Source organism: Cherax quadricarinatus, chromosome 22 (assembly GCF_038502225.1).
Source record: "Cherax quadricarinatus isolate ZL_2023a chromosome 22, ASM3850222v1, whole genome shotgun sequence".
In the NCBI taxonomy this organism is placed as follows: Eukaryota; Metazoa; Arthropoda; class Malacostraca; order Decapoda; family Parastacidae; genus Cherax; species Cherax quadricarinatus.
In genome coordinates, this window is record NC_091313.1 from 12,360,662 (window position 1) to 12,375,806 (window position 15,145).

A 15,145-nucleotide genomic window follows, 5' to 3' on the forward strand; every position below is an offset into this window, starting at 1 on the left:
ATAATCTAGTGATACCAGTGAATAGCAGAATACAGTGTTGTAGTAGCAACAGTATTATAATGGTACTTAGTGGAGTGGAGTGACTTTCATTAGTTTCTTTTTTCTTGAAATACCAGACGTATACTGTGAATTTCATATAACCTGTAGTTACCAGCGGTCACAATATACACAACGAGAAGCAATTATTACTACAGATAAAGCGTCCTTCCTCCAAAATTTCCACCAGTCAACGATAGTGATAATATAGCATTTATTGTGGTGGAGACGAAAAAAAAAAAAAAAACTAGAAAAGCTAGAAACAGCGATTGATAAACAAGGGTTGAGGCTTGACCGTTCGTCAATGTAGGAGCTGCCAGAAATCACCGGCTCTTCAACACGCAAGTTATACTTTTGTATCAATCAAATCACATATTACTCGGGTAGATAATTTCAAATAGATCCTTCATGTTTTAGCCCAAATCACCGACTAGTATGTTTTAAATAAGTGACCCACTGATCAGATCAGATCGACTGGTCCGAACCCTCGACTGGTCCGAACCCTTGATGGTCCGAACCCTTGACTGGTTTCAAACGGATTCGTTGGACAATAATGCAGACTGTAAACGGATGGGGTTGTAGGCGCCCTTATCAAACACAAACAATAAATATAAATCGGGAACGTACACGGTAAGCTGTCCGATTAGTTAGAAATAGAAATACAAATAGCTAGAGCTTCATTTAAGGAGGTTATAAATAGAGTATTCAAGAGGTTGCTAGTAGAATTACAGTAAATCAACCACTCAAATCATTATGAAGCTCTGTATAGTCTGCAGTCAATCAAACAAACGGGCTTCCACATGGATAAATTGTCATTTTTGTGGAAATTGGTGTCACGCCCCTTGTGCAGATATCCAAGAACTAGCTACAAGCAGTATTAAAACAGGGAAGTGTTTTTGGGTATGCCCAAATGAGGAAAATCTGTGGACTAAAATCACAAGGGTATTAAAAGAGGATAACATCAAAGCTGCTTTCATAGACAACCTGGAAGCTTTCTACAACAGATGGGAACATAAAAAGTCTGGGCTGAATGGTACTGCCCTTGATACTGGCCATGTAGTCAGAAACTGTAAGGCTGGAGGTGATGTCCTGGTAGTCAGTAAATGTGGGGCTCATAGTGCTGTCCTGGGAGACAGTAATGGTGAAGCTGGAGGTGCTGTCCTGGGAGACAGTAATGGTGAAGCTGGAGGTGCTGTCCTGGGAGACAGTAATGGTGAAGCTGGAGGTGCTGTCCTGGGAGACAGTAATGGTGAAGCTGGAGGTGCTGTCCTGGGAGACAGTAATGGTGAAGCTGGAGATTTTGTCCAGGTAGTCGGGAATTATACGCAGGAAGGAATACATATAAATGACCTCATAGGGGACAGGAGCCATAGTGGAGAAACAAGTGTAGTCAAAGATAAGATAAAACCAATATTGCAAACTAGAAATACCACAGGAAATAGCAAACAAGAGGACTCCACTAGCTATAGTGAGGATATATTACCAAAAACAACTGGTGGGAGCTCCACTGTTGGTGCTAGGGAGGATAGGAATAAGACAAGGAAACATGCACCAACAGGGAATACAGTCACAGAAACCCAAGGCAAACGGAAACCAAGCCTGTGCACATACTATGCACTTGGTATCTGCAGACATGGGAAATCTGGAAAAACAGATGGGACGTGCAACTATGACCACCCTAGAAAATGCCATGCCCATATGACAACAGGAAAATGCAAACTCCCTTCCTGTAAGCTTTTTCACCCTGAAATGTGTACCTCTTCAGTACAGGAAAGACTGTGCTATAACTTAAATTGCCAGGCACACCATCTAAAGGGTACAAAAAGATACAAAACATCCAGGCCATGGGAAAACCTGGGTAGCCACAGCCACTCAAGAGGGAGAGGTTTTTTAGTGCCAGGAAGGAAAAAAAAAACTGGCAGGAAATGGCAGAAATTGTACACCAAATCCAGTCATTCCTGGAGTGGAACCACAGTCGATGGCCTCCACTCCAAACCAACAGATACAGATACTAATGCCGGAGAAAAAATCCCCCCCCAGTACCAACAATACCACCAGTCCGATGACATTCTTCTTTGCAAATATACAGGGTCTAAAGCCAGCAACAAACAACAAAATACCTTTCCTCCGTGGACTGCTTGCAGAGGCAAAGGCAATGTTCGCGGCTTTCACTGAGACCCACATAAAGGATCACTTGGACAACGAAATATGCATCCCAGGTTACAACCTATACAGATGTAACAGAGTGAACAGGCAAAAGGGGGGGGGGGGTTGGCCTGTACATTGCAGAGTCACTTGTTTGCACAGAACTGCTAAATGCCTCAAATGATGTAGTGGAAGTTTTAGCAGTAAAGGTCGAGAACCAAAACCTAGTCATTGTGGTAGTCTACAAGCCTCTGGATGCAACATCCCAGCAATTCCAGGAAAGCTGTTAAAAATTGACCACTGTCTGGAAAATCTTCCAGCTCCTGCACCCAACATCTTGCTCCTGGGGGATTTCAACTTAAGGCACCTAAAATGGAGGAATATAGCAAATAATATTGTTACAGTAATAACACCAGGAGGCAGCTCTGATGAAAACTCACACTCACACGAGCTTTTAAATCTCTGCACAAAATTCAATTTAAACCAGCAAATAATAGAGCCTACTAGACCGGAGAATACACTAGACCTCATCTTCACTAACAATGATGATCTGATAAGAAATGTCACCATATCAAAAACAATATACTCAGATCACAACATAATTGAGGTTCAGACATGTATGCGTGGAGCCCCAGACCGACATAATGAGACTAGTCACGAGGGAGAATTCACCAAATTCAACTTCAATAACAAAAACATAAAGTGGGACCAAGTAAACCAAGTCCTAACCGATATAAGCTGGGAAGATATACTAAGCAACACAGACCCCAACGTATGCCTAGAACAGATTAACTGGGTGGCACTCGATGTATGCACAAGGCTTATTCCTCTAAGAAAAAGGAGGAGTAGATGTAAAATAGAAAGAGACAGGCGCTCCCTTTACAGGCGACGGAAAAGAATAACAGAGCGGCTAAAAGAGGTCAATATATCTGAAATGCGTAGGGAGACACTGGTCAGAGAAATAGCAAGCATCGAACTTAAGCTAAAGGAATCTTTATAGGAGTCAGGAATCGCGGGAAGAACTAAAAGCCATAAATGAAATCGAAAGAAACCCAAAGTATTTCTTCTCCTATGCCAAATCAAATCAAAGTCGAGAACAACATCCAGTATTGGGCCCCTACTTAAACAAGATGGGTCCTACACAGATGACAGCAAGGAAATGAGTGAGCTACTCAAGTCCCAATATGACTCAGTTTTTAGCAAGCCACTAACCAGACTGAGAGTCAAAGATCAAAATGAATTTTTTATGAGAGAGCCACAAAATTTGGTTAACACAAGCCTATCCGATGTTATCCTGACACCAAATGACTTCGAAATGGCGATAAATGACATGCCCATGCACTCTGCCCCAGGGCCAGACTCATGGAACTCCGTGTTCATCAAGAACTGCAAGAAGCCCCTATCACGAGCCTTTTCCATCCTATGGAGAGGGAGCATAGACACGGGGGCAGTAAAGCAACAGCAAAGAACTACAGACCGATAGCACTAACATCCCATATCATAAAAATCTTTGAAAGGGTCCTAAGAAGCAAGATCACCACCCATCTAGAAACCCATCAGTTACACAACCCAGGGCAACATGGGTTTAGAACAGGTCGCTCCTGTCTGTCTCAACTATTGGATCACTACGACAAGGTCCTAAATGCACTAGAAGATAAAAAGAATGCAGATGTAATATATACAGACTTTGCAAAAGCCTTCGACAAGTGTGACCATGGCGTAATAGCGCACAAAATGCGTGCTAAAGGAATAACAGGAAAAGTCGGTCGATGGATCTATAATTTCCTCACTAACAGAACACAGAGAGTAGTCGTCAACAGAGTAAAGTCCGAGGCAGCTACGGTGAAAAGCTCTGTTCCACAAGGCACAGTACTCGCTCCCATCTTGTTCCTCATCCTCATATCCGACATAGACAAGGATGTCAGCCACAGCACCGTGTCTTCCTTTGCTGATGACACCTGAATCTGCATGACAGTGTCTTCCATTGCAGACACTTCAAGGCTCCAGGCGGACATCAACCGAATCTTTCAGTGGGCTGCAGAAAACAATATGAAGTTCAACGATGAGAAATTTCAATTACTCAGATATGGTAAACACGAGGAAATTAAATCTTCATCAAAGTACAAAACAAATTCTGGCCACAAAATAGAGCAAAACACCAACGTCAAAGACCTGGGAGTGATCATGTCGGAGGATCTCACCTTCAAGGACCATAACATTGTATCAATCGCATCTGCTAGAAAAATGACAGGATGGATAATGAGAACCTTCAAAACTAGGGAGGCCAAGCCCATGATGACACTCTTCAGGTCACTTGTTCTATCTAGGCTGGAATATTGCTGCACACTAACAGCACCTTTCAAGGCAGGTGAAATTGCTGACCTAGAAAATGTACAGAGAACCTTCACGGCGCGCATAACGGAGATAAAACACCTCAATTACTGGGAGCGCTTGAGGTTCCTAAACCTGTATTCCCTGGAACACAGGCGGGAGAGATACATGATTATATACACCTGGAAAATCCTAGAGGGACTAGTACCGAACTTGCACACGAAAATCACTCAGGTTTATAAGTGGAAGACAGGAATAAATAAAGGGGATGTAAATAGTGTGCTGAAAATATCTAGCCTAGACAGGACTCGCAGCAATGGTTTTAAGTTGGAAAAATTCAGATTCAGGAAGGATATAGGAAAGTACTGGTTTGGTAATAGAGTTGTGGATGAGTGGAACAAACTCCCAAGTACCGTTATAGAGGCCAGAACGTTGTGTAGCTTTAAAAATAGGTTGGATAAATACATGAGTAGATGTGGGTGGGTGTGAGTTAGACCTGATAGCTTGTGCTAACAGGTCGGTTGCCGTGTTCCTCCCTTAAGTCAATGTGACCTGACCTGACTAGGTTGGGTGCATTGGCTTAAGCCGGTAGGGACTTGGACCTGCCTCGCATGGGCCAGTAGGCCTTCTGCAGTGTTCCTTCGTTCTTATGTTCTTATGAAAGCAAAAGACTTGGCAGACGATGCAACATCCCCCCAATGAAAAGCAGGGGTGTCACTAGCACGTTAAGAGACCATACAATAAGTGTCAGGGGCCCGAGACTGTTCAACTGCCTCCCAGCATACATAAGGAGGATTACCAACAGACCCCTGGCAGTCTTCAAACTGGCATTGGACAAGCACCTAAAGTCGGTTCCTGACCAGCCGGGCTGTGGCTCGTACGTTGGTTTGCGTGCAGCCAGCAGCAACAGCCTGGTTGATCAGGCTCTGATCCACCAGGAGGCCTGGTCACGGACCGGGCCGCGGGGGCGTTGATCCCCGGAACTCTCTCCAGGTAAACTCCAGGTAATTACATACATGTACTACATATAGAAAGCCCCTGGTTATGCAGAGCACTTCAGGGGCTTTCTATATAGGTTAATCTTGTCCCCTAGGATGCAACCCACACCAGTTGGCTAACACCCAGATACTTGCTGCTATGTGAACAGGGACAGTAGGTGTCAGGAAACTTGCCCAGTGTTTTCCCCATACCGAAAATCGAACAAGGAACACTCAGTGTGTGAACTGAGTGCACTTCCAAATTCAAATTCAAATTTATTTCTTTGCAAGTACAGTGGACCCCCGGTTAACGATTTTAATCCGTGCAAGAGGGCTCATCGTTATGCGAAATAATCGTTATGCGAATCAATTTTCCCCATAAGAAATAATGGAAATAAAATTAATCCGTGCAAGACGCCCAAAAGTATGAAAAAAAATTTTTTTTACCACATGAAATGTTAATTTTAATACACACAAACTGAAAAAGGCATGCACAATTAAATGACACTTACTTTTATTGAAGATCTGGTGATGATTGATGGGATGGGAGGAGGGGAGAGAGTGTGTTAGTGTTTAGAAGGGGAATCCCCTTCCATTAGGACTTGAGGTAGTAAGTCCTTTTCTGGGGTTACTTCCCTTCTTCTTTTAATGCCACTAGGGCCAGCTTCAGAGTCACTGGACTTCTTTCGCACAAGATATCTGTCCATAGTGGCCTGTACCTCTCGTTCCTTTATGACTTGCCTAAAGTGTTTCACAACATTGTCAGTGTAATAATCACCAGCACGGCTTGCAATAGCTGTGTGAGGGTGATTTTCATCCATGAAGGTTTGCACTTCAAGCCACTTTGCACAGATTTCCTTAATCTTTGAAGTAGGCAACTTCTTCAATTTCTCTCTCCCCTCCTCCGAAGCAATTTCCTCAGGTGTGGCCTCTTGCTGTTGAAGTTGATCTAGCAGCTCATCAGTGGTTAGTTCTTCATTGTCCTCCTCCACCAACTCTTCCACATCCTCCCCACTAACCTCCAACCCCAAGGACTTTCCCAATGCCACAATGGATTCCTCAACTGGCACAGGATTCTCAGGGTTAGCCTCAAACCCTTCAAAATCCCTTTTGTCTACACATTCTGGCCACAGTTTCTTCCAAGCAGAGTTCAAGGTCCTCTTTGTCACTTCCTCCCAAGCCTTACCTATAAGGTTTACACAATTGAGGATATTAAAGTGATCTCTCCAAAACTCTCTTAGAGTCAGTTGAGTTTCTGAGGTCATTACAAAGCACCTTTCAAACAGAGCTTTTGTGTACAGTTTCTTGAAGTTGGAAATAACCTGCTGGTCCATGGGCTGCAGGAGAGGAGTGGTATTAGGAGGCAAAAACTTCACCTTAATGAAGCTCATGTCCCCATAAAGTCGCTCTGACACGTCTGTAGGATGACCAGGGGCATTGTCTAACACCAGGAGGCACTTAAGTTCTAATTTCTTTTCAGTTAGGTAATTTTTCACATTGGGGGCAAATGCATGGTGTAACCAGTTATAGAAAAATTCCCTAGTGACCCATGCCTTACTGTTTGCCCTCCACAGCACACACAAATTATCCTTGAGGACATTCTTTTGCCTGAACGCTCTGGGAGTTTCAGAGTGATACACTAATAAAGGCTTCACTTTGCAATCACCAGTAGCATTGGCACACATCAACAAAGTAAGCCTGTCTTTCATAGGCTTATGTCCTGGGAGTGCCTTTTCCTCCTGAGTAATGTAGGTCCTGCTTGGCATTTTCTTCCAGAACAGGCCTGTTTCATCACAATTAAACACTTGTTCAGGTTTCAGTCCTTCAGTTTCTATGTACTCCTTGAATTCCTGCACATATTTTTCAGCCGCTTTGTGGTCCGAACTGGCAGCCTCACCATGCCTTATCACACTATGGATGCCACTACGCTTCTTAAATCTCTCAAACCAACCTTTGCTGGCCTTAAATTCACTCACATCATCACTAGTTGCAGGCATTTTTTTAATTAAATCGTCATGCAACTTCCTAGCCTTTTCACATATGATCGCTTGAGAGACGCTATCTCCTGCTATCTGTTTTTCATTTATCCACACCAATAAGAGTCTCTCAACATCTTCCATCAATTGCGATCTTTGTTTCGAAAACACAGTTGAACCTTTGGCAAGAACAGCTTCCTTGATTGTCTTTCTGGTGCCCACAATAGTAGCGATGGTTGATTGGGGTTTCTTGTACAGCTTGACTAGGTCGGCTATACGCACTCCACTTTCATACTTATCAATTATCTCTTTCTTCATCTCTATAGTAATTCTTACCCTTTGAGGTGTAGGGTTGGCACTAGAAGCTTTCTTGGGGCCCATGGTCACTTATTTTCCAGAAACAGCACCGAAAATACTGTAATAATACGAAATATTCCGAGTGTATGCTTGGATGTTACCGCGGAGGCTGGCTGGTAAACAATGGGACGGAGCGGCACATGTGAGGCTGGCTGAGGGCACATTGGACGCGTCTCGGACGAAAATCGGTATGCGGGTTTTTAATCGGTATGCGGGGCAAAAATTTTGCGATAAAAGTAATCGTTATGCGGAAAAATCGCTATGCGATGCCATCGTTATGCGGGGGTCCACTGTAGTACATTGAGGTTATGTATTTACAATAATGGGTTGTAGTGCAAAGAGAGCCTCTATTATGCCTTTGCATTATGGGCCGACTTAACCCTTTGACTGTCACAACCCCAAATCCTGAATGTCTCCTAGTGTCGCAAAATATTTGAAAAAAAAAAAAATAAATAAAATTTTCTTATGAAATGACGGAGAATCTTTTCCCGATGATAATGACGCCAAAAGTACGAAATTTGATGGAAAACTTGCGGAATTAAGCTCTCATGAAGTTAGCAACCTCAGCGACATTTACACATCAGCGATTTCGCCCACTTTGAGCCCTATTTTAGGCCAATTCCATTGTTCCAGTCCATGAAATTCATAGCAATTTCTTTAGAACTCCATTTGTTCTATCGACTGAGTACAAGAAATTACCCATTTACCGATTTCAACTAACCAATAAAGTGGTCAGAAATTGGCAATTTGGCCAATTTCAAGCAAATTAAAAAATGTCAATTTCAAAATAGGGTCCAGAATGAACAATGCAGACATTCCTAGCACTAAAATAACATTTTCTCTGTTCATCAGTCACGTTTAAAGGCCCCTGTTATAATACTCTTGCTTTCTATTTTGAATTTTTATTCACACAACAAAATAGAAGATTTACTGTTATGCAGACTACTGCAACATTGTAATAATTGTATAAATAATGTCAACCCATTCATGACTGCATATTAGAATGGCTAGCTGGACATTTATTGGACAATGTTTACATTTATTGGACAATGTCATTTGTTTACTCTTGAACATCGAAAAAAATCGAACATTTCTGCCACTTCGAGCTCCATTTCAAGAACTTTTTCACAGTAAAACCAATCAAAATCACTTCCAATTCTATAACATGTTTTCCATTCTATCAAATGAGACCAAGAAAACAAGAATACAACCATAAATACTATACAAAAATACACCTCAAAGTCGGCATTTTAATAAAAAAATATGGTCACTTTATTTTTAATTTTAATTTTGCATGCAGCAATTCACAGTCGACTGTATCAAGAGCTTTACGTAAATCAATGAAAATTCCCAGCGGGACTTCTTTGTTTTCAAGAGTGGTATATATTAGTTCTAGCATGTGTACGATAGCATCATTTGTGCTTTTATTATTCCTGAATCCAAACTGACAGGGGGTTTAGTATGGTGTGTGAGACGAGGTAGGAATAGATCCATCTATGAATTAATTTTTCAAAGATTTTAGAGAGGAGTGGTAAGTTAGATATTGGTCTATATTTATTCAAATCAGTTTGGTCACCTCCTTTGTGAATCGGGGTGACCCTTGCTATTCTGAAAATTGCTGGGAAGGTGGAGGATTCAATGGATTTGTTAGAGTGTTGCAATAATTGGTGACAATACTTGAGAAGCTATTCTGTACATAAAAACTGGCAAGTTGTTTATGTCTCCTGCCTTGTTTTTAAGAGTGTTGATGATGAGCGAGACTTGTGTTGGGTTGGTAGGAGCTAGGAATAGTGTATTCGGGTAGGTTCCCAAGAGGTAGTCTGATGGACGGGTGTTTGAACTTGGGATTTTGCTCACTAGGTTCTTTCCTATGGTGAAGTAAACATTGAATCTGTTTGCCGTTTCAGTTGGTGGGAGTAGGGGTTCATCTGATTTTGTTAATTTGAATATAATGTTTTTGGGTATCTTTTTAGGTCCTAGAATTTCAGATAGGGTTTTCCAGGTCTTTTTCAAATCACTTGTGATGTTATGTAATCTGTTTTTATAATACAATTTTTTATACCTTCTTATCAGGCTGGTAAGAGCGGACAAGTAACATTTAGACTGTTCTCTAGTTATTTGACCCATTCTGTACTGTTTTTCATATTGGTGCTTTGTGTTAATGAATTTAAGGATGATGGGTGTTAGCCAGGGACTATTCAGTCTCTTTGCTGTGATGTTTAGTTTTTTAGGGCAATGTTTGTTATAGAGGTAGTGGGCTTTTTTTAGAAAATTATTAATACATTCATTCATATCTGTATATGTTTCGAGCTCATTATGCCAGTTGACGTTATTCATAGCTGCTATAGAGCTATTAACAGCTGTCTCATTATATAGTCTGAAGATAACTTTAGTAGTGTCTTGGGGCAATTTACCTAGGTTGGTTATGATAAAGGTTGGGTAGTGGTCTGTGGTGTTGTCTGTGATTATGCCTGATTTTAATGGGGATATGGTGTTAGTCCAGATGTGGTCTAATAGAGAGATACTAGTCTCACAGATTCTTGTAGGTTTTGATATTGTTGGTAGCAACAAGCAGTTGCTCATAGTGTTTGTGAATTTGGTTGCTTGTGGGTCTTGGTCATGTAGTAGATTTATGTTGAAATCTCCTGTTAGCAGCAGGTGGTCTTTGTTCATATGTGCATCAGTTATCAAGTTTCCTAATTTTTCACTAAGTGGTAAATGTTTGACTGTGGTACTCTGTAGATGTTTATAACTGTGAGTTTTTTTTTTTTTTTAGGTCTTTCGATTTAAATTTAGTTATGATATATTCACCATGCTCATCCCTTATGCAAGATTTATTGATACATTCAAGCTGATTTGAGTACCTGGATACCTGGAGGTTATTCCGGGGATCAACGCCCCCGCGGCCCGGTCCATGACCAGGCCTCCCGATGGATCAGGGCCTGATCAACTAGGCTGTTACTGCTGGCCGCACGCAGTCCAACGTACGAGCCACAGCCCGGCTGATCCGGCACTGACTTTAGGTATCTGTCCAGCTCTCTCTTGAAGGCAGCCAGGGGTTTATTGGCAATTCCCCTAATGCTTGATGGGAGGCTGTTGAACAGTTTTGGGCCCCGGACACTTATGGTGTTTTCTCTTAGTGTACCAATGGCGCCCCTACTTTTTATTGGCGGCATTTTGCATCGCCTGCCCAGTCTTTTACTTTCGTAGGGAGTGATTTCTGTGTGCAGATTTGGGACCATTCCTTCCAAGATTTTCCAAGTGTAGATTATGATATATCTCTCCCTCCTGCGTTCCAACGAGTACAAGTCAAGTGCTTCCAAGCGTTCCCAGTAGTTAAGGTGCTTGACAGAACTTATACGTGCAGTAAAGGATCTCTGTACACTCTCTAGATCTGCGATTTCACCTGCTTTGTATGGAGATGTTAATGTACAGCAGTATTCCAGCCTAGAGAGAACAAGTGATTTGAAAAGGATCATCATGGGCTTGGCATCTCTCGTTTTGAAAGCTCTCATTATCCATCCTATCATTTTCTTTGCACGTGCGATCGTGGCACTGTTGTGATCCTTGAAAGTGAGATCCTTAGACATTACTACTCCCAGGTCCCTTACATTATTTTTCCGCTCTATTGTATGGCCGGAGTCAGTAGTATACTCTGTTCTAGTTATTATCTCCTCCAGTTTTCCATAACGGAGTAGTTGGAATTTGTCCTCATTGAACATCATATTGTTTACCGTTGCCCACTGGAAAACTTTGTTTATATCTTCTTGGAGGTTAACCGCGTCCTCAGCAGATGACAGCCTCATGCAGATCCTAGTATCATCCGCAAAGGATGATACGGTGCTGTGGTGTATATCTCTGTTTATGTCTGATATGAGGATAAGGAATAAGATGGGGGCGAGTACTGTGCCTTGTGGAACAGAGCTCTTCACTATGGCAGCCTCCGATTTAACTCTGTTGACCACTACTCTTTGTGTTCGATTTGTTAGGAAGTTGAAGATCCATCTCCCCACTTTCCCAGTTATTCCTTTAGCACGTATTTTATGGGCTATTACGCCATGATCGCATTTGTCAAATGCTTTTGCAAAGTCTGTGTATATTACATCTGCATTCTGATTTTCTTCCAGTGCATCCAAGGCCATGTCATAGTGATCCAGTAGTTGTGAGAGGCAGGAGCGACCTGCCCTGAACCCATGTTGCCCTGGATTGTGCAGATTTTGGGAATCCAGGTGATTTGCAATCCTGCTTCTTAGCACTCTTTCAAAGATTTTTATGATGTGGGACGTCAGAGCTATTGGTCTATAGTTCTTAGCTAATGCTTTGCTGCCACCTTTATGGAGCGGGGCTATATCCGTTGTTTTAAGTGACTGTGGAATTTCACCCATGTCCAAGCTCCTCCTCCATAGTGTACTTAGGGCACGCGAGAGGGGTTTCTTGCAGTTCTTAATGAAAACAGAGTTCCACGAGTCTGGGCCCAGGGCTGAGTGCATAGGCATGTTGTTAATGGCTTTTTCGAAATCTATCGGAGTTAGGGTAATGTCGGAAATCTGGCATACATTTATGGAGTTTTGAGGCTCATTCATGAAGAAATCATTTGGGTCGTCGATCCTCAGACCGATTAGTGGTTCACTAAACACAGAGTCATACTGGGATTTCAATATTTCACTCATTTCCTTGTTGTCGTCTGTGTAAGTCCCATCCTGTCTGAGTAAGGGCCCGATACTAGATGTGGTATTTGCCTTGTTTTTGGCATATGAAAAGAAATATTTTGAATTTCTTTCAATTTCACTAATAGCTTTAAGCTCCTCCTGCCTCTCCTGGTTCCTGTAAGAGTCATTTAGCTTAAGTTCGATAGTTTCCACTTCCCTGGTCAGCGCCTCCTTTCATGTATCAGATATTCTAGCACTCCTGAGGAGCTCAGTGACTCTTCGTCGTCTTCTGTAGAGGGAGCGTCTTTTTCTCTCCAGTTTACTCCTGCTCTTCTTCTTTCTTAGGGGAATATGCCTAGAACATGCTCCGGCTACCAGGAAGTTGATCCTTTCAAGGCACTGGTTTGGATCCATGTCATTTAAGACATCTTCCCAACATGTTTCGTTTAGGACATGGTTTACCTGGTCCCAGTTGATGTTCTTGTTGTTGAAATTGTATTTTGTGAAGACACCTTCACAGGTACATGCATTCTGCTGTTCAGGACCCCTATGCATGTACGTCTGGACTTCGATTAGATTGTGATCGGAATTAGTTGTTTTTGATATTCTTATGTCTCTTATCAGGTCCTCATTATTTGTGAAGATAAGGTCAAGTGTGTTTTCTAGTCTTGTTGGCTCCACTATCTGCTGGCTTAAGGTGTGTTTTTCACAGAGACTTAGTAGCTCATGTGTGTGTGACCTTTCATCTGCGCTACCTCCGGGGATTGTTTCAGCTATAACATTATTTGCTACATTCTTCCATTTTGTATGCCTTAGGTTGAAATCACCAAGCAGTAAGATGTTTGGGGATGGAGCTGGAAGGTTTTCCAAACAGTAATCGATTTTCAGTAGCTGTTCCTTGAACTGTTGGGAGGTTGCATCTGGTGGCTTGTATACAACCACAATGACTAGGTTTTGGTTCTCGATCTTTATTGATAGTAGTATATAGCTGTTCCACCCCCTTGCTGATCTGTCCTACAGTTGTGTATGGCTGTGTAACCAGGAATGGCATAGACATCTGTAGTACCAGGCTTTAGCCAGGTTTCTGTGAGAGTGATGACTGGTATACTGGAATGAAGGGAATTGAGTAATGCTGTGAGGTCATCGTACATGTAATGTTTGGTCAAGGATCTGACATTGTAATTAAAGATAGTTATGTTATTGTTTGCTCTGAGTAATGTCTTTGCTTGGTCTGCTGTATAATAATTACAGTTGCTGTTTGATGGGATTGGTTATGGTTAATGGCATCTCAATAATTGAATCAGATGCATTAAAAATTCATAAAACAGACCAGGGGTGTAGGGAGGCCTTACTTGTCCTCAGAATATTAGCAGAAAATGAATATTTCTGCTAATTTGAGCTCAATTTCAAGCTACTTCCTGTTCAGAAACCAATCAAAATCATCTCTGCTTCAGTAGGATATCTTGAAATCTATCAAATGATACCAAGAAACAGCCAATAAACCCATAAACACCATCTAACTCCTCAAAGTCGCTATTTTAAACAATCCACATAGAGTTTTCTTTTCCCATCATGCACCGCCTGGGGCAGGATTTTTTTTCCTGTGCACATTCACTGTCCAGGCCCATTCTCTCATATCTAGGACAAAATTTACCACTCACAACTTAACCGAGTGAGCTGAGTTCATGAAGTACAACTACGTGAGGGACCCTGGGCTCAATGGCATAGTTCTATGTGATGGCCACTGAAAGGGTTAAGCATGGCAGGGCATCAGCTAAGAATTATATCACAGATCTGTATTGCAACCATAATCAATACAATTCTTAAGTTTTATTAGTAACATTTGCTACGGTGATAAAATATTGTATACTCCATGACTGTCATTATCATGATATTTCATTAATGAAATCAAACTGCATACTGTACCTGTTTGGTAAAATGAACATCACCAATAAATTTGTTTTGCATTTCTGACTTTGTACGTGACTCTAAGTCTCCTTGCAGCTCCATCATCATCCACTCCTCAAGGCCTTCTTGTTTGCTGAAGTGGGAAGGAAAATTATTATTTTTACATTCACAGGGAAGTGCTCTAATTCTTTGGATAAAAAAATGGATACCAAAAAGCATAATGCATGAACACAATGGACTTTGTAACAATTTAGTATCAGGAATTATATCTGTTGATTTTAATGATGGGAACAGACAGATGGTGATGAGCCTATGGTCATTTTATCTAAGTGCGGCTTTAGTATCAAAAAAGGCTTACAGCAGGAGTTTTGCTCTTCAATTTTACAGGCAACCTAGGCTGCCCAGACCCCCTGTGATGGCCTGGCAACAAGATACACAACACTAACATACGTGGAGGCCCATAATGACATAAAGCAACTATGGAGACCTACCAAACTGATTATTTTGTCACCCAAAAGAGGATTGCCTATTGCTTCCCTAACATCAATCCCACTGTCTGACAAAAAGCAAGTTACCCAAGTTCCTCTTCTTACCCCTATACAACTAACACATCTGAGGCAATATTTTCATGACTAGGGAAAAGTGCAGGAGAAACAGCACCAGAAACTACTGCAATACTCATAAGAACCCAGTTGAGTAAAGTATTACTCCAGCATGTCCCTTCATGACTAGCCTAGAGGTGGGTGAATCCCCTCTCTTTCCTGCT

General features: G+C 41.8%; 1 protein-coding gene across 1 annotated transcript in view; it reads right to left on the minus strand.

Moving 5' to 3' along the window:
• LOC128689796 (chromosome transmission fidelity protein 8 homolog) overlaps positions 1 to 14,512 on the minus strand; it is a gene marked incomplete at its 5' end in the record, with an annotated part of 32,568 nt that extends 18,056 nt beyond the window's left edge. The window contains 1 exon segment of the mRNA XM_070087491.1: positions 14,398 to 14,512. Coding sequence (XP_069943592.1) covers positions 14,398 to 14,512 — 115 coding nt within the window.
• Between the last annotated feature and the right edge of the window lie 633 nt (positions 14,513 to 15,145).